General features: G+C 50.8%; 1 protein-coding gene across 1 annotated transcript in view; it reads left to right on the top strand.

Moving 5' to 3' along the window:
- IQCA1 (IQ motif containing with AAA domain 1) overlaps positions 1-22,147 on the top strand; it is a 131,749-nt gene that overhangs the window by 91,228 nt on the left and 18,374 nt on the right. Inside the window, 4 exon segments of the mRNA XM_006909891.3 lie at positions 2,059-2,141; positions 7,475-7,582; positions 11,195-11,394; positions 21,390-21,476. Coding sequence (XP_006909953.2) covers positions 2,059-2,141; positions 7,475-7,582; positions 11,195-11,394; positions 21,390-21,476 — 478 coding nt within the window.

Below are 22,147 nucleotides of genomic sequence, written 5' to 3'. Positions count from 1 at the left end.
CCTAGAGGAAGGCGGGGCTGCACTTTTACCTGTTGTTTGGGGAAACATCTAGAATGAGATGCTGTGGCTGACTGCCTCAGAGGGGCCTGGCAGGTGTCCTGTTCCTGGGGAGGCGAGCATCCACCCGCCACGGACACTGACTTCTCCTGGGGATCTGGGAGCATCTTAGTCCCTTGCCTGGAGGAGGGCCCAGCCCACACATACTTACAGAGCCCCAGGTGACTTGTAGTAGCTTTTAAAGGCCACTTTTTCCCTTTGCTCTTACATTAGTCCCCAAACCGAGTAGTCTTTCACGTAGAGAAGGTCTCACGAAGTGCCTTATCCAATGACAAACCAGAGCTAAAACCAAGTCTACCCGTGTGACCCAGCCATGAAGTTAAAAATCCCTCTCTTGCATTCTCTGGCATTTAAAGTGTCGCTCTATGAGTAAGATACTGCTCTAACCACACCGCTGACATGCCTGCAGCGTTCGGACGATGTCCCTTAGACACTGAGTATATTCTCGGCGTGTGCGGCTTTGCAAGTGAACTGTCGGAAATGGGCGCACGCGATTCTCTGGCGACACGAAGACAGACCAGTATATTTTACTCACTTTTATGCCCCAAAGCACAGAAATACCTGGTCGTCTCATTCCTGGAAGACTTGTCACTTTAATCGTAAAGACCCTGAGTCACCAGACTAGGGCTAGTTCTGCCAAGAAGCTGGAAGGCGACTTCTGCTGCTCTAGCGAGTTAAAATAAATCTTCAACCACCAGTATTTTTATCACAGTTTAAGGTAGTTTTAAAGCTAAAAGTGTTATATTCCATAACAAAAATTTATTTCACCAGAAAGATCCAAATACAGGTTTCTGTTTGGGCTTCTTACTATGTTGTTTTGACTGTTTTACAGTCTTCTTCAACTTTATGTTAACATTTTATGTATATATTATATGTTTATAGTAAATCAATATTCAAGCTAAAACACTACAGTCGCTATTTCTTTGATATAGGTCAGATGCCGTTATCCTAAATTCCTTACAATTAAAACCTTTTTTTATCCTCAGCAGAGGATTCACTATTTTAAATACTGGAATAAAATTCCAGTCAATCTAAAACTGAGGTCATTGAATTAACATTTATCCCAACGGTATTTGGCTAGAATCGAACCGATATTCTTGAGTGAGTCTGTTTTAATCCCACTAACCTAGATCATAGAACAGCCAGAGAGCTATTTAAATACAGTTATATTTACAGTTCTTCAGTGTCAGTCAGGTAGGACCAAAGAATAAGTTCCCTGGAAAACAAAAGGGAAAAGACAAAACGTCTCGAGGGATTATGCCAAAATTATTTGAACTTGACCTCTCTGAGTTCCTGCAAGCCGAGCCCCAGATAATTTCATTGGGACTTTCATTCATCAAGTGGGCCAGTATCTCCATTTTTTCCTCAATTAGTATAAATTACCCGTGTGCTGGCCCTGTGCCCAAGGCCTCTTAGAGAAGTGGTTTTGACATCTGTACACACTATGGAAAAGTATAACATCCTCCAAAAAAATCATCACACTCACAGCTTTAAACGTTTTGTATTTCATACTAGAACTATTTCCCCTATAAGGCTTTGTTCTTTATAGATATTTCTTTTAAGCTATTATACTATTGGCTTAAAAGGAAACGTCAATTTCATGAAGGATTAATGATCTACTATGGCTGGCAGATGCTAACGGAATATATAATTACGGGCCCATTGTGTTACTATTATTGAGTAATTTCTAATTCATATTTATGCCGTCATGAAGACTGATGAAAGGCAGACTGCAGAGTTAGGGCTGGTCCCGAATGCCCAAAGGTGTAATTCTTATTAATGGGAAACATCAGACATACACATGGATGAGTGAAAGTATTGTTTTTAAAAAGCCTGATTCATCCCCAAATTGTAGAAACGCCTCAAAAATCCATTTATCTGCATGTATACAAATGTGCTTTAAGGTAGATATCGGGTTGAAGTTCTCCGCACATGTGACAATCAACAGAAAGGCCGTGACCCCGTGTGTGCTCACAGAAGGACGGTGTGCTCTGTCCCCAGGACCATTGAATCGCTGTATAAGGAGCTGGTGGAGGAAGGGCTCCTGATCCAGGCTCTGAAGGTCAACCTCTCTGATTACATTGGTAAAGTACACAAGGAATCATGCACATATATGGCACATGTGTCACCCCTTGGGTTTTGAGGTCCCGACAGCTGGAGGTATGTTCCATTCGTATTTTTTGTCCAGTCCAAAGCCTGGCCCATAGTGGCTTGTCGTAAGTGTTGGTTGGATTGAATGGATTTGAGTTCACCTTGGGCTGTGGACTAACGGGTGCAGCTCTGTCCCCAAATGTGGGAGAGGCAGGTTTGTGGACCCACCAGCAACGTTCCTGGCATTAGCTGGAATGAGGACATGGACACTGTTCGTGCTTCTGGGTTTAAACAAAATGCCTAGGAAGCACACCTCATGAGACCACAGCCCAGTCCTTCCAGATGGGGCCAACACAGAAGTAGTTGGGAGGTAGGTGGTGGGGACATTTGCTGTCACCGTCTTCAACTCATGTTTTTCTCTTAGTTTTTTAAAAACAACACGATGCCCTGAAAGCACATTTAAAGCTTAAAATCCTTTACAGTCTCACCACCCTAATAAGTATCATTTTCACTTTCGTGCATCTGCAATGGACCCGGACATTCTTCACATGACCACAAAAGGATAATCATGCTCGAATTCAACAATAATGCGATACTATTAGCTAAACTTTAGTTAATAATCAGTTTTCCTAATAATGTCCTTTATAACTGGTTTTGTCAGTCCAAAAGCCGATCAAGGACCATAGGTGTGCCGGTCATATCTTTTTAGGCTCCTTTCATTCCTTTAATCAGCACAATTTCCAGCGTTTTTCAGTTTTTCACGATGTTGACATTTTCAAATAATCTGGGCCATTTTACAGACTGTCTTTCATCCGAATTGGCTTGATGGTTTTCTCATGCCTCGATTCAGGTTAAACATTTTTGACAGGAGCACTACATAGGGGACATACGTCCTTCTCAGCATCTCACACTGGGGACACACGATGCCACTTGGTCCCATCGCTGGCAAAAGTGCTGTTGCCAGATCTCGCCCTCGTAAAGCTTCCTTTTCCCCTTTGTAGTGAATGGCTAATCGGGGCGGGGTATGTTTTGAGGCTCAGGCAGTCCTGTTTCCCGGCACCTTAGCGGCCTTCGCATCCACGGATGACTGTTGCCTGCATCGATCATTGCGCCGCTGGTCGTGAAACGGGGGTGCTCTGTTTCTACCCCCTTCTGTGTTTGTCAGGTGCCGGCCTCCTAGGAAGAGCCTCCCCTCCCCCTCCTCGGGAAGTCGTTCTGGTGTAAATGTGGACGCGCGGATTCTCCGTTTTTTTATTGTATGGTCATCCATTTCCGTCCTGTTCATTCCTATGTTTACACTGACCCGGTTCGGGCCTCTGGGAGCAAGAAGGCTGACATCTTCCTTTGATCCAAAAAAATGATTCCTTTAATCCCTTTGAGAGAAAGCCACGTTTCCTTCTTGGGGACTCGGAGGAGTCCTCATATTTCCTAAAAATGTAAGAATTTTACCAGAACGTAGATTGGAACACGTGTCGGGTTTCTATTTATTTTACGTGTTTCTTGTTCAAGCCGTATAAGGTTTTCCTCCGGAATCCCTTCATTATGTTCTATCGATTCTGTTAATATGAAAAGTAACATTTTTAACAGAACCCTATTTCTCCTCTTCTTATTAATTTATTATCATCTTGGACTTTTTCAGTGATCTCCATCAGTTTCGAGGAAACATCTCTAAGATGCCTAAGGTCGAACTGAATGGGGTCAGCCACCTAAGAGTGACCTCAGACGAAACCGACCGGGTCTAACAGAATTAGTCCCGTTGCCACAAGGGCTGTGTCTCCCTCTGGTCTTTTCCATGGTTTCCTTATTTTTTTTCCTGTCAAGATCCTTAGTCTGAAAGATGGCAGTGGATCTTCCGAAGTCCCCTCACGAAAACAGAACAACTAGATTGCAAAAACAAAGACTTGTGGACATCTGCGCCAAAACTAAATGACAAGGTTTCCCCCTCACACCCCGAAGTGTCAGGCACTGGGGACACAGGACAGGACCCCACAATAACCAGCAAGCACTCCCTGGAAAGTACAGCGGGCCAAGGTGGTGACTGTGACAGAAGCCAGGAGAGCTTTCGCCCATTTCGGTGACAGATGCGTGCGAAGGGTTAAGATGAGAATGTAGCAGGAGCTAGAACAGTCTCGTCTCTATGCACTCTTAAAAGTGACCGACCTGCCTCAGCTCCCTTCCCAGGCAGGGCCTTATACGGAGAAGAAACTCTTGGGAACACAATGACAGTGGAACAGGACGAGGACCGTAGAGATAAAAGAGAAAAAAGATCCAGAAAAAAGCGAGAGCGGGGACAGAACCAGCACATCTTCAAAAGGCCACCAAACTTTTAACGTACATAAAGACAACAGAAGCCGGGATCTATGGAATGTGAAAAGCTACCCTGAAGCAAATCATCTTCTAAAAATATAAGACTATCAACTCATAAATTTCAGCAATGGAAAAGTTCAAGGTCGAATCTATGCAAAGTTTCTGTGAAAAAGGAAAAATGAGAAACAAATTAACAGCACGAAGAAACATGCCCATAAAGCAGACATACTGGACTTATCTTTCTAACCAGGCTGATGTATACTTAAAAAACTATGGAAGATATGTAAGACTATATAAAATAGAAAGAGAAAAACTCAGAAATGAGTTGCCAAAACCAAAGGGATATTAGAAATAAAGGGAAAAATGATCTTAGAAAAAAGCTAAATTATAATGAATAAAGTCAACAAACAGTGCTTCCAGAGAAATAAAATGTGAAAGATAGAATTTTTTAAATGAAACTAGAAATGAAGAACAAGCTTAAAAAGAGTCAAAACAACATAACGAATACTGAAGACGGGCAAAGAAGATCCAACATACAGATACGAGCCCCTGAAAGCGAAATCCAAAGCAGTGGAACAGAACAGACGCTGAGAACTACCTTCATGAAGACGTCCCTAGAACAGAAACACAGACCACGCACAGTGAGAGATCGCACTGCGTACCTGAGGGCGTCAGTTCCAACGGACTAACGCTGTGGCGTATTCTAGTAAAAGTACCGGGCTTTAAAGTAAAGGGGAAAAGAAATCCTTTGGGCCTTTATGCAACAAAAGACCACATGGCTCGTAATGGAAGGGAAATTAGGAGGTCATCACACGCTCCACTGCACCGTTTTATACCAGAGGTAAATGGCACGATATATTTTAGATGCTCAAGGAAAGGAAGTAAGTAGGATTCAAAGATTCTGTGGCCAGACACATTCATTTTCAAGTATACAGGACCCAAACTTATACAGGTGCCAGAACTAAGAATTTTTGCCCACGAGCCCTCCCTGAAGAAGCGAAGAATGAGCTGTGGGCACCAGAAGCCCGTCTGTGCCGGAGCTTAGCCCCGTCGGTGGCGTGTTTGTCCGCGCGGCGTCCTCTGATCTGTCCAAGGACGGCAAAAAGTTCTTCCCTAAGTGTCGCTATTTATCCTGCGGCCCGTATGGAAACCTCGTGCTTGTTCTCAGATAAAGCCTTGGCCAACCTGTTTCTTTTAACCATAGCATTTTCCCCCCGGCACATAGGCTCCCTCACCCCTCCTTGCCCCGAGTCTGGTCACCTTTGCAGAACTGGGCCACATCAAGGCTACTTCGCAGTCCCATTCTCGGCCCCCCGCCTTCAGACCCAGCGGAGGAGCAGCCAGCCGGCGGGGAGCTCAGGGGTCTGGACGGTCATCTGACTGTCGATAGCGGGCCCCTCCCCCGGGGCCTGCGGGGACCTCCAGCGGGGCAGCGTAGGAATGTTAAGGAAACGCGGTCCATCCCCTTTTTCACGCCCTCTGTCTAAAATACCTTTCCGGCCCCGTTTCCTCTTCCCTCCCTCGTGGGAGAGCCGAGTGTGTGCAGGGAACCCAGAGGCTTCTGAGTTCTGACGGAGTATCCGGGACAGGTTGGTGGCCTCCACGCTAGGCAGCGGTGACAGAACATCGTCATGCACTTTCAGAGCGAGTGTCATCTCTCGGCGAACAGCCCGGACCGGTTGCGTCCATCAGAACCAGCGCCCACTAATTCAACCCGATAGCATTTGTCTGAATGAAGTCCGTGGGGCTCAAGAAGACGCGCGTTTCTGTGGATGCTCGGAAGCCGGGAGACGGGCTTCGCTTTATGTCACCTCTCCCGCCACGTTCGCAGCAGTAAGCGCCGGATTGAACGGCGGCGGCAGGACCTCTTCCGACGCTAGCGAAGGAGAAATAACCGCCCTTCTATTTATGACCTGCTCATTAAGAAGCGCGGGGACCGGAAGCCATAATGGAAGCCCTCATCATCCCTCCTTCTCCCCACCGATGCCCGTGCCCTTGGCAAGGACTTTTTTTATTTTTTACATGGAAGCTTCGAAAGGCTGCCCTCCCCAGCAAAACGGCGGCTGCGTCTGGCTGTCAACTCCAGCTTCCTTAACATTCGAAAGTGCTTTAAAGCTTGTTCAGTACTTCATACACACGTGTATTTTTTCAGTATTTTTATACACACGTAAATGTATTTTTCGCATGTGTATAGATAGCATCGACAGCTTGGCCAAGATCCATACTTGTTAGAGGGAAGGAAAAATGAGCGTCGAATGTTTTCCCTTCAGATTCAGGTACAAATCAAGAGAGACGCTTATGAGCATGCGAAGGTCCATCCTCTCGACAAATGGAGACAGCCAGACTAATTTTCCTGGTGACCTTATCTAAATTAGTTAGAAAATAACACTTCAGATTTATGACTAGTTACAATTAAGCCCTTTGATGCCTTCTAATTAAAGCTGTAAAGATTTATTTCTGTATTATTCCTTTGGTGGTCCTTTAAAAATGATAAAAATGTAAATGAATATTACCCTCCAAGAGAGATGCTCCTTTTGATCCTAAATTAGACTCATAACCGTCCTTTCAAATGACTGCATTTTAGGCTCAGGTTTACACTGTTCCAGTGCAGATTTCACATCGTGACCTTAAATAATTTATTTTCAAGGTCCGTGCAAATGTTAGACAGAGTCTCTTGGAGGATAAACTCAGCAAAACCTTATATATTTTAGACTCCTCTGCGTGTGCCTCATTTTAGGATTTTGTACCACTTCGCAAATCCAGTCTTCAAAGGTTATTTTAAAGGCGAGGTTAGTTTCACCGTCGACACAGCGCCGTCCGTGTGCCGCGGAGCAGAGCTTTGACAGTGCTTTCAAGCCTTTCTCTGAGAAAGGACGTGTTCATCTCACCGACCCCCCTCGTACGCTGCATCTGCCCAGGAATGTGCAGCCCGCATTCTGTGCTCACTTTGCAGGCGCTGGAACCAGGTGGCTCAGGCCAGCGCGTCTCCCCGCTCATCTGCCTTATTTCTCTCCCCCAGGCGAATACAGCTACCTGGGGACCACCCTGCGCCACCTCTCCATAGAACCGATGCCGTCCCTCCTGGATGTCAGACAGCTCATCGCCCTCTACGGGGTCTTGCCACTAGGTAAAGATCATTGGCCCGTCGTGCCTCTTCTAGAAGCTGGGGTGCCCCCGCGGACTGGCTTCGACAGTGGCTTCCCGGTTGTCATCACATACATTGAGGCTTAACTCTCCCCACCGAGAATTCTGAGTGGGGATGGTTCCACTGACATCGCGCACCCCAGAGCACCCCTAAAGGCACTCCCCGGGCAGCACGTCCGAGAGCCTGCCACATATTCTGGGTGGAAGGGCCTGTCGGCACCCAGCTGGAGACAGAACGGCCGAAGCAAGCACCTGCCGTTAAAATCTGTCAGGTCAGACCGGGAGCTAAGGTTCTGGCTCACCTCGTACACATGGGCACCTGGCACTAGGTCCCTAACAGAGCCCACCCGCCAGGGACCGCAAGTGCATTTCGTGGATCTTCAGGACCAAAGCTTGCCGGCCACACCGAAGCCCCTCTAACTGCTGACACACGGTCACCCCTGCTCAGACACACGGACCAGCACCCTGCTGTGTGCCCAAGAGTGCCCAGGAGTGCCGGGGTGGACTCCTGTCACGGGGACGTGTGCTGCTGTCATCCGAGCTCCCGTGACGGGGACATCTGCTGCTGTCATTCACTTTTATGCCCGTGTTTACGACTGTCACACATATATGACCTGAGTCAGCTGGGCAGCGGCTGAAAGGCCAACCAGGCTGTGCTCCAATGACCAGGCTGAAGTTGACACTGACTTTTCTTTGTTTAATTCGCTCTAAAATGAGATGGGACTCGTCCGGGCCCTTAGGAGATTCTTCCGCTCGGTCTTAAATAAGAACTTAAACGTATTGGCAACAAATAGTTCACCCCTCTTTTAACGTAATGTCAGAAGTAGTAAATTGAATTTGGGGTTGACGTAAATAAAAATATATCTATTAACATAAACAGATAATACTTTGGGGGTCCGCATAACTTGGGATCAACACAATAAATATATGATATCTATGGGTCTGTGTAAATAAAATGAGTAGAGTAGCTTCTCGAATGTTGTCAGCATGTAATGGGAGGCACTGCAGCCAGAAGTGCCAAGATCTGACAAGGACTCACCTAGCAAGCGAGGGCGTGACGTGCTCGCATCGTCGGCTCACGGATCCAAGGTGACGGATGCTGGTCCCAAGCCGCCTTAAAAGCGTCAGGAGCGGGGCGCTCAGAAGCACCCCACCCACACCCTCATTTTGTCAGTAGGAACCCGAAGTCCCCTTGGGCTGCTGACCCCCGGCCCCAGAGCTGGCTGGCGTTTGTTCTCCCAGCCGGCATGTGTGTTTGCCATGGGGACAGGGACAGACAGAGGAGTTCGTTCCCGGACCTGCCTTCGAGTGCCTCGTTTACATCTCAAACGTCACGAGAAGGAATGTGTGTGTCGGCGCTGATGGTCCAGGTCGCCACCGCTGGGCAGAGGACACCGAGGACTCTTGTCAAGGCCACGCTCCGCCCCTGGCCAGGCGACACAGGCTCCGTGGGCCTCCGTGCCGTCACGACCCCCAGCCTGGGCTCCCAGGACGAGGTTAGGGCTTCCAAAGGCCCCTGAGTGAGAGAAGGGTGTCCAGGAAGCGCCTGGTCAGTGTCTGCCCGCCCTCCCGGAGCTGCTACTGTCCCCGAGGAGAAGAGGGACGGACGCTGACCGTGCAGAAACCGCCCGGTCGGGAGTTGGACCCACTGGTTTCAGTTCCCAGCAGAGCCCGCCGGGTGGACCTTGAACCTGCCTTTCCAGATGAGTAAGGCTTCAAGTCCAGGGCCAGGAAGGAACAGAAATGGCCAAGGACACGGAGCACCAGCCAACTCCTGACTCCAGTCATTGGAAAACTGAAAAGCCTGGAGATTTACTCTTAGTAATTCGACGTGTGTTTTTAAAAAACTGCCATCGGAAGCTGAGATGGGCAGGAAAAGCCATGGACACTGTGGTCAGCGTGTCCCCACCACCTCCCTGACGCCTCCCCCATCAGCCCTCCAGAGGTCAGAGAGGCCCCGTGTGCAGCCCCCTCCCAGATCCCCCTCTTTACCCTTCTGCCCAACCTTGCGAGCCCCGCTCCTGGAAAGTGTGTCCCCGGAATAAATGGGCACCTTCTCCTGGGTCTCCCCCCACCTTCTCCTGGGTCTCCCCCCACCGTCTCCCTGCACCCCTCCCAGGAGCCTCTCTCCAGCCCCTGGCCTCAGCCCGCACTCTGGGGACTTCCGGGGACCCCCACATCTGGCATCACTCACCTCCTTGCCGTCCCCTGCCACGTCACCAATGAGAATGATCTCCAGTCCCTCACCTGCCTCCCCACGCCACACCTGCGGTCCCCGTGTCCCCTCACCTGGAATCTCTCAGATGTCCCCTTCACTGCATGGTCCAACTCCTCCCGTTCTGCAGAGGCCACCTCCTCCCGGAGGGCCACCCGCCTCAGCACCCCCGGCTGGCGCTGGCATCTTCTCTGGGCTCTGCGGTGCTCACGGCTCGTGGCACTGTCACAGGCACCCAGGTCAGGCCCTTTGCACCACAGCCTCATGACAGCAATTCTTGACTTTTCACACTGGAACCCGGCGGCCCCCAGGGGCCAGGAGCCGAGCAGCCCTCAGGACCCAGACGCTGAACGGGAGGGAGCCCCTGTGAACGGACTCGCTCCTTCGTGAAAAGCGGGGCCTCCTTTATCCCTCCCTCCCCGCGGACAAAGCCTACTTCACTCATTTCAAAGAGGACTCGCTCAAAACTGCTTTCCAAGTTCGTGGGGCGTATGCCGGGGAACCGAAACAGCGGTTTCTAATTATTCGGTCAACCGACGACGCCTCCTCAACTGCAGAAGGAAAGAAGGAAAAGGGAAAAGCGCAGTCGTAATGAGAACGCGGATGCGCGTTGGGCTGATGGGAAAGCGCCCGGCAGTTTGCCGAAGGCAGAATGACGGGGCAGGTGCTTCAGCCACGGCCCTTCCGGGGCGAGTCCGTTCACTTCGGCACCGCGTGCTCCGCGTGCGGTCAGGACCCCGGAAGATGCTCAAAGCCGAGTCCCCATCTGGGCTCCGAGGAGGTGGACCACGAGTGACAGTGAGCAGGGGGCACGGACCTCTGCGCAACTGCGTGACGATTCCGTTCGCTTTACGGTCGAGTGTCGGGTCGACTCTGCCTCCACCGACAGGCTAGAAACCAGGCAGGAGAGAGAAGTCGGCTCCCGGCTTTCCCCGTGGCCGATGGACACGTGTCAGTCCTTCCTCCCGCCCACCCCCACGCCGCTTCCCTCACTTCCAAAGGACATGCCGCTGCTGTGCCAAGCAGAGAAACCCCTCGAAACCCCTCGAAACCCCTCCCCCTATGAAACGCGGGCGGGACATTACTGCAGGAGTGTTCTTTAAAATTAGGAGTCTGGGGGAAATCCTAGGGTGAAGGGTGGAGGGGAAGCCACATACCGAACACCCAAGGAGACCCTGTGGCTCCACCTCGAGCCTTGACCTGCAGATCTAGTTTTCACTGAGACAAGAGGCATATGCCTCTGTCAGCGATGCTTCAGACCCATCGCGACCGTCACAGACGCCGGGGCCACGCCGTGGGAGCACAGCCTTGACGAATGCTAGTCTCAGAGCCACTGACTTCCACGGCGGGGTTTTAGAGCGTCTGCCTCTGCCTCCTCAGGTTCTGCGGCCGTGCATGAAAACGCACCTCTGGTGAAGTCCTTGCTGCTGGCCGGCCCGTCGGGGGTCGGGAAGAAGATGCTGGTCCACGCCATCTGCACCGAAACGGGAGCCAACCTCTTCAACCTGTCTGCGGCTAACATCGCCGGGAAGTACCCCGGCAAAAGTGGCCTCCAAATGATGCTGCACGTGGTCCTCAAGGTATTTATCACACTCCCCGGTTCTGGCTTCCCCCCGCTTTCCAGTTACGATTTCAGAGCCCATCGTCGTCTCGCACAGGCCCCCGGGGGCTTTCCTTAGGCGGCCGTGAGCACCCCTCTACCGCGTCCTCCTGCAAAGCACCTGCTTAGCGCATCTGGTGAGCGCCCAGTGACTCCTCGTGGCTTCTTTCTGTGCATAAACACCCTCCACTGTGCCATCCAGACCAGCCTCCTTTCCCCACAGGAACCCTTTCTGAAATACTCCCACACCTCATTGGAAATTAAATCCAGTTTCTTTTTTCAGCCCACTTCCCTTCGAAAATGACGTCGGACATTTGGGCTCGGGGGTGTTCTTTCTCACATGGCATGAGTTGCCAAGGCATAGTACCCTCTGCACATGGGCTCAGGTAATATGGAGGAAGCCGAGTCCACTGCAGTAATGTAAATGCTCATTATATCGCAAGCCAGGGACGGGGTGTCCTAAGAGACCCACGCACCACCCAGCTCTGCGATCTTAGACAAGCAGCTTGCCTCCCTGGGTCTCTGTGTATCAGCCCCAAGATGATCCAGTCAGAGCAAACGATACGAGGTGCTCTCTCAGCCCTAAAGCGGTGATCCTCTGATGCAATTTAGATATAGATGATGATGGTGATAGATGATAGATAGATAGATAGATAGATGATAGATTAGATAGATAGATGATAGATTAGATAGATAGTAGATAGATAGTAGAGATGGTAGATAGATAGATGATAGATGATAGATGACATAGATACACACACACAAATAATACACATATACGTGTATTATACGTGTCATACTCCTTGTCTGACAGAACCTGAGGAGGCAGAGGCAGACGCTCTATTATACAAGTCATACTCCTTGTCTTGAAGTCTAGTCATACTCCTTGTCTTGAAGTCCAAAGATTACCAGCTTTCAAAGCATTTTGATATGGAAGACTTATATATAATATTAGAACTTCACAGGATTTCAGCTTCATTTGCTCGAGTACCTCAAGGTCAACTTCATGCTGTCCATCATTTTTAGTTGCTGGAACGCCAGATAAGCCAGCTTTCGCTGTATCAAAGTGTCGCGTGGCAAGGGCTGTCCCCACACTTGGGACTGGACATTGGGGCACAGGAGCTGGCTCCCGTCAAGGTCGCTCATTAGAATGGTCCCTCTTCCGTGTCACCCTCACGGCCACAGTAAGGCCGTGCGCGCAGGGCGGTTTCTTCCCTTAGCCGCGTGGACCCTGGCAGGACAGCGAGCGGGGGTGTCCCCGCTTTCCCTTTCCCCTCGCCTGTCCCGCAAGAAGCCGTGGAGAGAGAATTTTGAAGAGCTGGGAGGCGGGCAAAGAGGGAGGTGGGCGGGGCTAAAGAAAGACCACGAAACTCTTTAACAGAGCATCTCACTGGGACTAGAGGTCCCACATCTCTGTGACGTTATGTGGAACCTCCTCACCAGCCCAGCGAAGGGTCCTCATCCCCATCCTACAGGCAGAGAAAGTGTGGCTTCTGAGGGGTTCAGTGATGTGCCTAAGGCAGCCGAGGTCCAGTGGCTGAGCCAGGATCCAAGCCGGGGTCCTTCTCTTCCAGGTCCTCCTGCACTATTTTTATTAAGGTAAAATTCACACTCAGCGAAATGGACAGATCTTAGGTACGCATTTTCAGTGTGCGTTTTGAAAGATGTACGCAACCACTTTTTGTGTAGCCACCATTTTCATGTGCTTTTTGGTCCCTTGAATGACTTTTTGAAATATCTGTTCGTGCCATTTGCCTCGTTTTCACTAGACTATTGGCCTTGTGATCTGCAAGAGTTCTTTATATATTCCGGATACCAGTTCTTTGTTGGACGTACAGATTGCAAATGTTTCTCTCTGTGACTTGCTTTTTCATTTCCTTATTTTTATTTTTTACTTGTTCTATCAGCTGCTGAAAGCAGGTGTTAAAACTCCAACCGGGGTTGTGGGATTCTAGATTTCTCCCTTTGGTTCTGTCAGTTTTTGTCCCGTGTATGCTGAAGACCTGTTACAAGATGCAACTCGTGTAGGACGGTTCTATCTTCCCGGTGGTTTTATCCTCATGAAATGTCCTTTTTGTTCCCAGTCATACTCCTTGTCTTGAAGTCTATCTACCTGGTCTGATGTGACTAGAGCACGGTGCTTCCTTTATTCTCGGTGCCCACGTCTGTATAGTGAAAGGCGTTTCTCAGGCAAGCGCGCAGCTGGGTCTTGCTTCCTTCTTCGCTCCGACGTGTGTGTCATTAAATCGGAGCATCCGCTTCACTTGTGTTAAGTGCGGTTATTCCCGTGGTCGAGTTAGGTCTGCCGTTTTCCCCTTTTCTCTCCATTTGTTCCTTTTCCTTCTTCTATTTCTCCTTTCCTGCCTTCTTCTGAATTAAAACTCGGTACTGGTATATTATTTGAATTCCTCTATTGTCTTTTTAGCAATGACTCGTTTTTTAGCGATTGCTCTTCGGATCACAAGTCATTTTTAATTTATCGCAATCCGCATAGGTTTAATACGGTACTATCTTACATAAAATGTGAAACCTTCCGAAAATATAATCCACTTATTATCCCTCGTCCTTTATGTTTTAATCAGTTTTGTATCTAGAAATGTTACGAGTACAATAGAGTGTTGTTACCGTTGTATTCAATAGTGATTGGTCTTTTAAAGAAATTAAGAAGGAAGAAATTAGTATTTTACCCTTATGCACACGTTTTCAGTCTTCTTCATTCCTTTCTGTTCATCTGCCTTTCCACTTGGCATCATGTTCCCTTTCGGCTAACGGACTTCCTTTCCTGTTAATTTTAGTGCAGGTCTGATGGCAGCAGATTTTCTTAGCTTTTCTCTTATTTATTTCAGAATGTCTTTACCCTCTCTCCATTTGTAAAGGACAGTTTCGCTGGGTATCGAATTCTGGGTTGACACATGTTTCTTTCAGCCCTTTAAAGATGTTACTCCGCTGTCTGCGGCACATAGCGCTTAAGTCGTTTCCTGGGCTGCGGTGCCGTGACACGAGCCCAGCGGTCTGCGCCCAGAACCTGCAGCTTTAACACTTGCGTTACCCGGCCTCTCACCGAAGTCGGGCTGAATTAAGCCTGTCTTCTCCCACCCACCAAACGGCCCGGTGCTCCTGGTGTGACGACAGGACCGTGACGTTCTCATGCTCAGGAAATGTATATGTTTCTGCCGCGGAGGAGTGCTTTTTTGATATTGGATAAACTATTCTCGCATTTATTAGAATCATTGCAAACCGACCGTACGCGGACCACAAAATGCAAGGTGTCAGACTATTTTGGAACAGCACATTTATCCGCCGAAGCCACGCCACGTCAGAGAGCCTGACGGGCACCACATTAAGCCTTACCTTTCCTGTGTATATAATCGATTCATGGAAGATCCCTAGGCCCAGGAGGGGGAGTCATTCAATTATAAATCGTGTGCAGTGAGGCCACTGCGTCCTGGCATGAGCGACAGAGCAAAGAGCCATTTGCTTTTAATTAACCAAAGGAAAGGGAGATGAGACATGCATGCTGAGGGTCAGTGGAGGAAGGCGTCGTGCGTCCTGTGTCACGTGAGCCATGGGACGGGGGTCCTGGCTTGAGCACAGCAAAATCAAGATCTGTGGCACTTGCCAGAAGGTGAACTAACAGGAGGCATGATGACTCCTCCTCTCATAAGGAATTCCTGAATTAATCCACAGAGGGTAAAGGCGGCCGCAGGTGGGAGACCGCTCGGCAGTTCCTTTCTGGCTGGTGACAGCGCTCCACCCCCAACACCCTCCCCATGCGAAAACACACTCATTTGTTTCACAGCCACAAATTCAGATCCATTTCGTTACCTTAATTTCTGGAGGCTTCCTTAATTTCACAGGCAATAACTCTAATAGGATAACAAGTTGGGGTGGTGGGCGTCCTTTGAGAAACATGTTTACTGCACAAGGGAACAACTATTATTTAAAACTCTCTCTTCTACTAAAGCTGTAGGTGGAAAAGAACATACGTAATATTTCCTACAAGGAAATATTAGAAATGTAGTCATCTAACCCATTAAGAAATGGGATGAGTGATTAATATTTAATAGGTATTTTGTGGACAAAAGAAGTTAGAAGGTGACGCCACCCCCTGTCCCCCACGCACGGTGGCCCAGCCTCCTCGGGTTTTCACAATAAATCGGTACGGGCGGGCAGGAAAGACTCCTCGACCTCTGGCCTGGGGTCAGGTGCAAGCTGGGAGCTCTGTACACACTTTCCTTCCTCGTACCACATCCCAGGGGGGGCAGGAGTTAGTGTCCCCATTTACATGCCACATCCTCGGGGGGCAGGCTTAGCGTCCCCATTTACAGATGAGAACACTGAGGCTCAGAGCGCTTAATGTGACCAAAAAATACAAAAGAACTAAGAGGCAAGCAAGTAGATTTAAGCCTCAGTCTGTCTCCAAAGCCACCACAAGACCCCCGGCTGGCCTGCAGGACAGTGAAGCCTCCCCTCCTGGGTCAAGGTCAGCTTGCGGCATATCCGCGTGAGAAGGTGAAGGAACCGGAAGTTGTTGGATCTCGTTGCCACTCTCGGTAGGATGCCACTGCTTCCTGAGTCCTGTGTCCCTTCCTCCCTGACCCTCCAGGCCTCCCGTGAGAAGGCCAGGCGGACACCAGCGGAGCCCAGGAGAAGAGGCCCGGGAGGGGACAGTTTCTGCTCCTGGGCTCTGGGTCTTGGAAGAGAAGTTCTCTCTGCCCCCTGTGGTCCTTGCGTCCTCTTCCAGCGCACGTGGTCTGGCCACTGCGGGCTGGACCTGGAGTGAGGCTGGGGGAACAGGCTAAGGGGGCTGCCTGGCCAGTGTCGCCTCTAGGCCACGTGGCCCATCCTGGCCTGCGGGGCGGGACAAAGGGAGGCCGTGTTGCTGCTCTTACCTCGGGGCCACCCTCCAGGGGTCCTCACCGGGCTCACAGCCAATGGCCCCTGGCAGCGTGCCAAGGGATCTCGCCCAGATGCAGCGGTGTGGACGGCGGGCCAGGAGCCGGGCACGGGGAGCCCAGCCGGTTGTGTTTGCATAGCTCGTGCAGACTTCCACTCCCGGTTAATGACCTGAACAAAGGCAGCGTTGCTAATTGTGGGCGACTTAAAAAAATACACACGCGCAGATGTGTAATAAATGTAATAAATACATTAGTCTCACCTTTACAAGGTGAAATTCAATAGGGATAAAGCAAAGACCTACAGCTGACCCCCCAAAAAGAAAGAGAAAGCTGCTCAAGGGAGAGAGAGGGAGAGGGAGCAGCATCGGGTTTGAAAACGGAGGCAGGGAGGGGCTGGTGACCGCAGGTCCTGAGTGGGGACACAGTTAGAAAGCCAGATGGCCTTGCGCTATGTCGTGGAGAGTTTCGGGTTGAGGAGGGAGCACACGTAGACATCGAAACTGGTCTTTTTTTTACACAGACTATATTTTAAAGCAGTTTCAGGTTCACAGCAAAATCGAGCGGCCGTGCAGGAAGTTCCCACGCACCCACAGAGGACAGGGTGGGCTCCGAGGGGTGAGGGCCGCAGGCTGTGGGCACCCCGGGCGCCGTCCACCAGCAAGGGATGCGAGGGCACTCTGTGGGCCACCGAGCCCCATCAGTGCCGCGTGCATTGCTATACTGGGTGGCGGGGATGAGCCTGGGACCAGGGTCAATGCCGCAGGAGTTAAAGGACTTTTAACCAATGCGGAGACACTGGGGGGAGGTGCCCTCAGTGTGGCCGAAACGCGCCGTGTGGGGTTGAGTACGGCCTCGCACACTGGCGGAAACCCCGAGCTTCTCGCAGGTGGCACAGCTGTGCCGTCTGCCACCAAGCATCGCGGGGAGTGGGCTGGGAAGAGATGGGGATTTGGAGGAAAGTCCAGCTTTGTCAGCCTGACGCCCGTCACTCTCCAGACACCTTCCTCTGGAACACGGCCTGGCTGTCAGCAGCAGTGTGTCCCTGTTACTAGTGCTGGTGCCCCACATCACCTGTCACAGTCCGTCACCGGCGCCTGCCCTCCCGGCCCCCACCTGCTCCCCTCCACCACCTCGGTTTACCTTCCTCTCTTACCAAGTCAGCCCAGCTGGGCTCCGGACTCTTAGTCATTTGTGGTTTATCCCAACTAATACCCAGTCAGGACTTGCAGTAACTTACACAGTCTCAGAAAAGGTACTGCGAGGAAAGGGAAATTTTAAATATCACTTAAAATAGTGGAAACACCAACCAAAATGTCTCCACGTATTAAGTATTTAAACAGACTCCTGGCGACTACAGGCCGGGAAAGCGAGCCCCTCCCGTTCCCACAGCCAGCAGCTCCCACCCAGTCACAGGAAGCTCCGCACTCTGCAAGCAGAGCCCATTGTCGCTCCGTATCCAGACATCCGCCGCCTCACACCAGGGAGCCTGGCACACCGCAGGTGCTCAGCAAATATGTGTGTGATGGGTAGATGGATGGATGGATGGATGGATGGATGGATGGATGGATGGATGGACGGACAGACAGACGAGTGGGTGTGTGGATGGGCAGGTGGGTGGATGGATGGACAGGTGGGTGGATGGATGGATAAATGTATGGATGGACAGACAGACGAGTGGGTGGGTGGATGGGCAGGTGGGTTAATAGATGGACAGGTGGGTGGATGGATGGGCAGGTGGGTGGATGGATGGATAAATGTATGGATGGACAGACAGACGAGTGGGTGAGTGGATGGGTGAGTGGGCAGATGGATGGACAGGTGGGTAGATGGATGGATGGGTAAATGGGTGGGTGGGTGGATGGATAGGTTGGTGGGTGGGTGAGTGGATGGATGGATGGATGGAGAGTTTACCTTTTCAGTTTGGTAAACTGAGACACAACCACTGAAAAAAGCAGCTTGTTTTTTCCTGGCTTCTTTATGGCAAGCAAAATAGGACCCTTCAGAAAAAACTTCCAGTGCTCCCAAGGGTTGTTTAGGCGGATCTTATTAACCAAACGCAAACAGGTCTTCATTGTTGAGCCATTATATCCTAACCCGAGGGGGTCTAATTCTGGTGGTGAGTGTTCGATGTTGTTCCTTTAGAGAATACAAAGGATAAAATCCATAAAACTCACACAGGTGGAGAAGTCTTTAATTTTTAATAGAGCTTCCCAGAATCTGAAAAGGCACATGTTGATAGAAATTCATCTTCTAGAGTTGACACAAAATTGAAACCTGTAATGACATTTGATAGGACCGAAGAGCCCTCTGCTGGCAGTCGACGCGAATGGTCCCGTGTCCCTTTTGAGAAGTTCTATTATGAATTAATTCCATCTAATTGTCCACGACCTCAAACTATCCGTGGATAATTTAAATGAAGCCTTTTCATTGCTAAATGAAAAATGAAACGAGCCAAGGATTCCATTTTTCATTAACAAATTGGCGAAGAGTTTTTTGTTGTTAATACTCGTTGAGGAGAAGAGTGTGGAGAAACAGACCCGCTTTCTCGTGGCTGGAATGTGTGAGAACCACCTCCAGGACAGCAGGCTGGCGAAGCGTGCCAATGTGTGACGAACACACACCCTCCGGCGCAGCGGTGTGCTGCGTGGCTGTGGCGCAGGGCTGGGCGGGGGGAGCAAACCGGCTCCGACTCCTGGCCCCTCCTCTCCTCGAGGCCGGGGGGGAGGCATGTCACTTACCCCTCTGCCTCAGTGACCTCATCTGTAAAAGGGGAGAAGGTGCGGGACGTGCTTGGCACAGCGCATGGCACAGGGCGATCGCGGGTAGAAATAGCGCTGGAGGTCGAGGCATTTGGGAAACGTTTCCTGTCTCACTATTGTCAAAAAACCCTGTTGGGAAATGTTTTCTGTTTCATTCAATAATAACTGAGCCCTTCCAAACCACGTCACCACCCAAGTCCCCCACGCAGCCGTGCGCATCCCGGAGCAGGGGTTGGTCCTGGGAGAGGCGCTGGTTCCCAGCGGCTGGAACGCAGGAAGCGTGGGACGCCCCCCCAGCTCCGAAAGAGCCCCGGCTACACAAGGGAACGGTGTGACCAGGTTTCCAAAACTGCCTTTAATCAGCTGCTGGAAATAAGACCGTTGGTTTCAAAATGATCCCAAGCTAATGAAACCCCTGTGTTTCCTCCCCACCCATGCGGCTTACTTTGTTAAAAGCAGAAAGAGAAAAGTAACCCTCGAACCCCAGGTCCTCGCGTCTGCAATTGCCATTAAGAAAAGATGGAATGAAAGACTGGAGACATACAAATGAAAACTACGGAAAACCCGCTGCTCGCCAAAGGGACGGAGCTGGGGAGGGACCCACGGCCGCCCTCGGCGAGCACAGGGGACGATCGTTTATGTGAAAATTGCTTTTCCATTGGTCTTCGTTCTTAAACTAAGATTTTTAAGAGAGACCGCAAAGAATAAGATTTCGCCTCTGTTGTAATAAAGTATCTTTTTTCTAAGAAGCTTAGGACTTTTCCCGAACCTCATTTTCTTATTTTCTCTAGGGGCTAGAAGTAGGGAAGCTTTTGACTTCAACTTGAAAATAGCTGTTAGTGGGACAGTGGTTTCTCGGAGCTGCCCCCACACACACGGAGCAGGGCCTCTCCCACCGCAGTGGGTGGCCACGTTGGAAGGAATTGGGGGCTGAGGGTAAGGAGCCAAGAGAAGGGACGAACGATGGGGTCGAAGGAGATCAGGAGGTGATGGACGGGCTTTAGAGTCGTGAGACATGGGAGGTGAGGCGGGGTGGATGCTCAGGTCTGTGGCTCAAGTAAGTGCAGGAACCTGTGGGTATGCCCGAGCACCCTACCGGTCACTTTCTAGCTGTGTCGCCTCGGACAGGTCCCTTAACATCGTTGAGCCTCGGTTTTCCCACCTGTAAACGGGGTTGATGATTATGGCACCTGTTTCACAGGGTAGTAGAGAGGGTGAACAGGACACGCTAGGACCACGCTGGCCCCGACCGGGCGTGCGATGCCATGTGCGACGCACGTGGTCCAGGCCTGGCACACGGCTGCTCGCTAGCTGCTGTGATGCGCACATCACGCCACGCCGCCTGGGGCACTGGGGCTAAAACTTGAAGTTCTGAATTCTTAAACTCTGTGGCTCTGGGTCTAAAAAATAATGCCAGCCAGACAGTGGCGGGCCAGTTCCGTGTTTGTGTCTGAGCGTCCTGGCGTGTGTGCGGCTGTGAACGCCAACGGCCCGGTGTCAGACCGGTACCGGGGTCAAGTTAAGTCCACTTGGGTCTCTGAACGTTCATAATCTGCTTCAGCTGGCACGTCACGCTGGGGAAACAGACAGGGCTGGGTTCCTAGTGATCTTTCCATCATTTATTAAACGTCTGTCTTGCTTTAAAACCATGCCCACTGCCTTAATGATGTTTTGAGAAACATAAAAGCAAGCGGACATAACGCTGAATTCGCCGTGGCTGGAGATGGCTGTTACCGTCACGATTTTGCACAAAGCGCAAATTGTTGCAAAAATCCCCGAACTTCGCTCTCATGGGGGTGCTTCGAAGGGATTGTTAGGTGTGTGGCAATTATTCGTGCGCCCGCGGCAAGGCCCCGCGCCGTCACAAAGCCCTGCCCGTCCTGGAGGGGCTCCAGGGTCACAAAGGCAGAGCCGCACGGAGAGGAACACGTGGCATCCCAGGGGCCCTGGTGCTGAAACCGCTTTTCTCACGATGAGCGAACCTGCGTAAACGTGTGGCTCGGCCCCGCCCCCCGCCGCGATTCGTGTATGGATGGACACCATTTGCAGCGTAAAACCATTTGCAGCGTAAAACCGTTGCTTATTTCAAGCCAAACAGAGTCGGTGCTCTCAGCCGCAGAGCAGAACGTGAAGACCTCGAGCGGGATGAGGCCCTGGCGCCCCATCCCGCGGTGAAGGAGGGGTACAGCCGCGCACGTGCACCGGAGCCCGCGAGGCCCCGCCCCCGAGAGCTGACCTCGGGAGCCCTGGAGCTGGGGCGGCGCGCGCACCCCAGAGGGAGCAGCGTTGACAGCCGAGCCTCCCCCTTCTCCTTGCAGGTGGCCCGGCAGCTCCAGCCGTCCGTGGTGTGGATCGGAGACACGGAGAAAACCTTCTACAAAAAGGTCCCCAACGCCGAGCGCACGGTGAGGGCTCCACTGCCATCTCTTAGTTTGGCCTTTTCTCTCCTCCGGGGAGGGTGGGGGGCAGCCGCCTCTCTTCTTCCCGAAGTGCTTGTCTGTAGTCAAAAGGATCCAGTAGGCTGACTTTATGGGACGTAATTCAGAAAATGAAAGACAGTGTGGAAGGGGCGGAGGGAGCTTGAAACCCAAACACGTGATTCGAGGTGAGAAACAATGGAGAGAACGCGGCAGTTAAAGCAGAGGGCGCACACGGGCGCTGTGATTAGAACTTCCTCCTGCCCCTAATAGCAACACCGAAGGCCCGCCGTGCGGAGCAGAGCGGTCCGTGGGACTGCCGAGGGCACCCCCTGGGGGCCTGGGGGAGGCTTCTTTCAATTGCTTCCTTCCTTCTTTTCTTCCCTTTCAATGCCCCCTCTCCCCCCAACTTCCCCCCACAAATCACCAGCAAATTTCCCACAAGTTAAAAAAAAATTGCAGATACACATGATTGTTATTCCACATCGATTTGCACCAAAGCAAATAGTGGTTAACTGTGAATTTCTGATTAAATTCATAAGGATTTTAATCACTTTTGATCCTTATGTATTATACATCATTTTGAGCAGGTAGAGGTGATTTGGATGAAGAATGAAAGCTCAATCTCTTCTTCCCCAAATGAGCCTTGATTGCCCTGT

The sequence above is a fragment of the Pteropus alecto genome, unplaced genomic scaffold (assembly GCF_000325575.1).
Source record: "Pteropus alecto unplaced genomic scaffold, ASM32557v1 scaffold143, whole genome shotgun sequence".
Classification (NCBI taxonomy): domain Eukaryota; kingdom Metazoa; phylum Chordata; class Mammalia; order Chiroptera; family Pteropodidae; genus Pteropus; species Pteropus alecto.
This window is presented reverse-complemented; position numbering and strand designations above follow the sequence as displayed.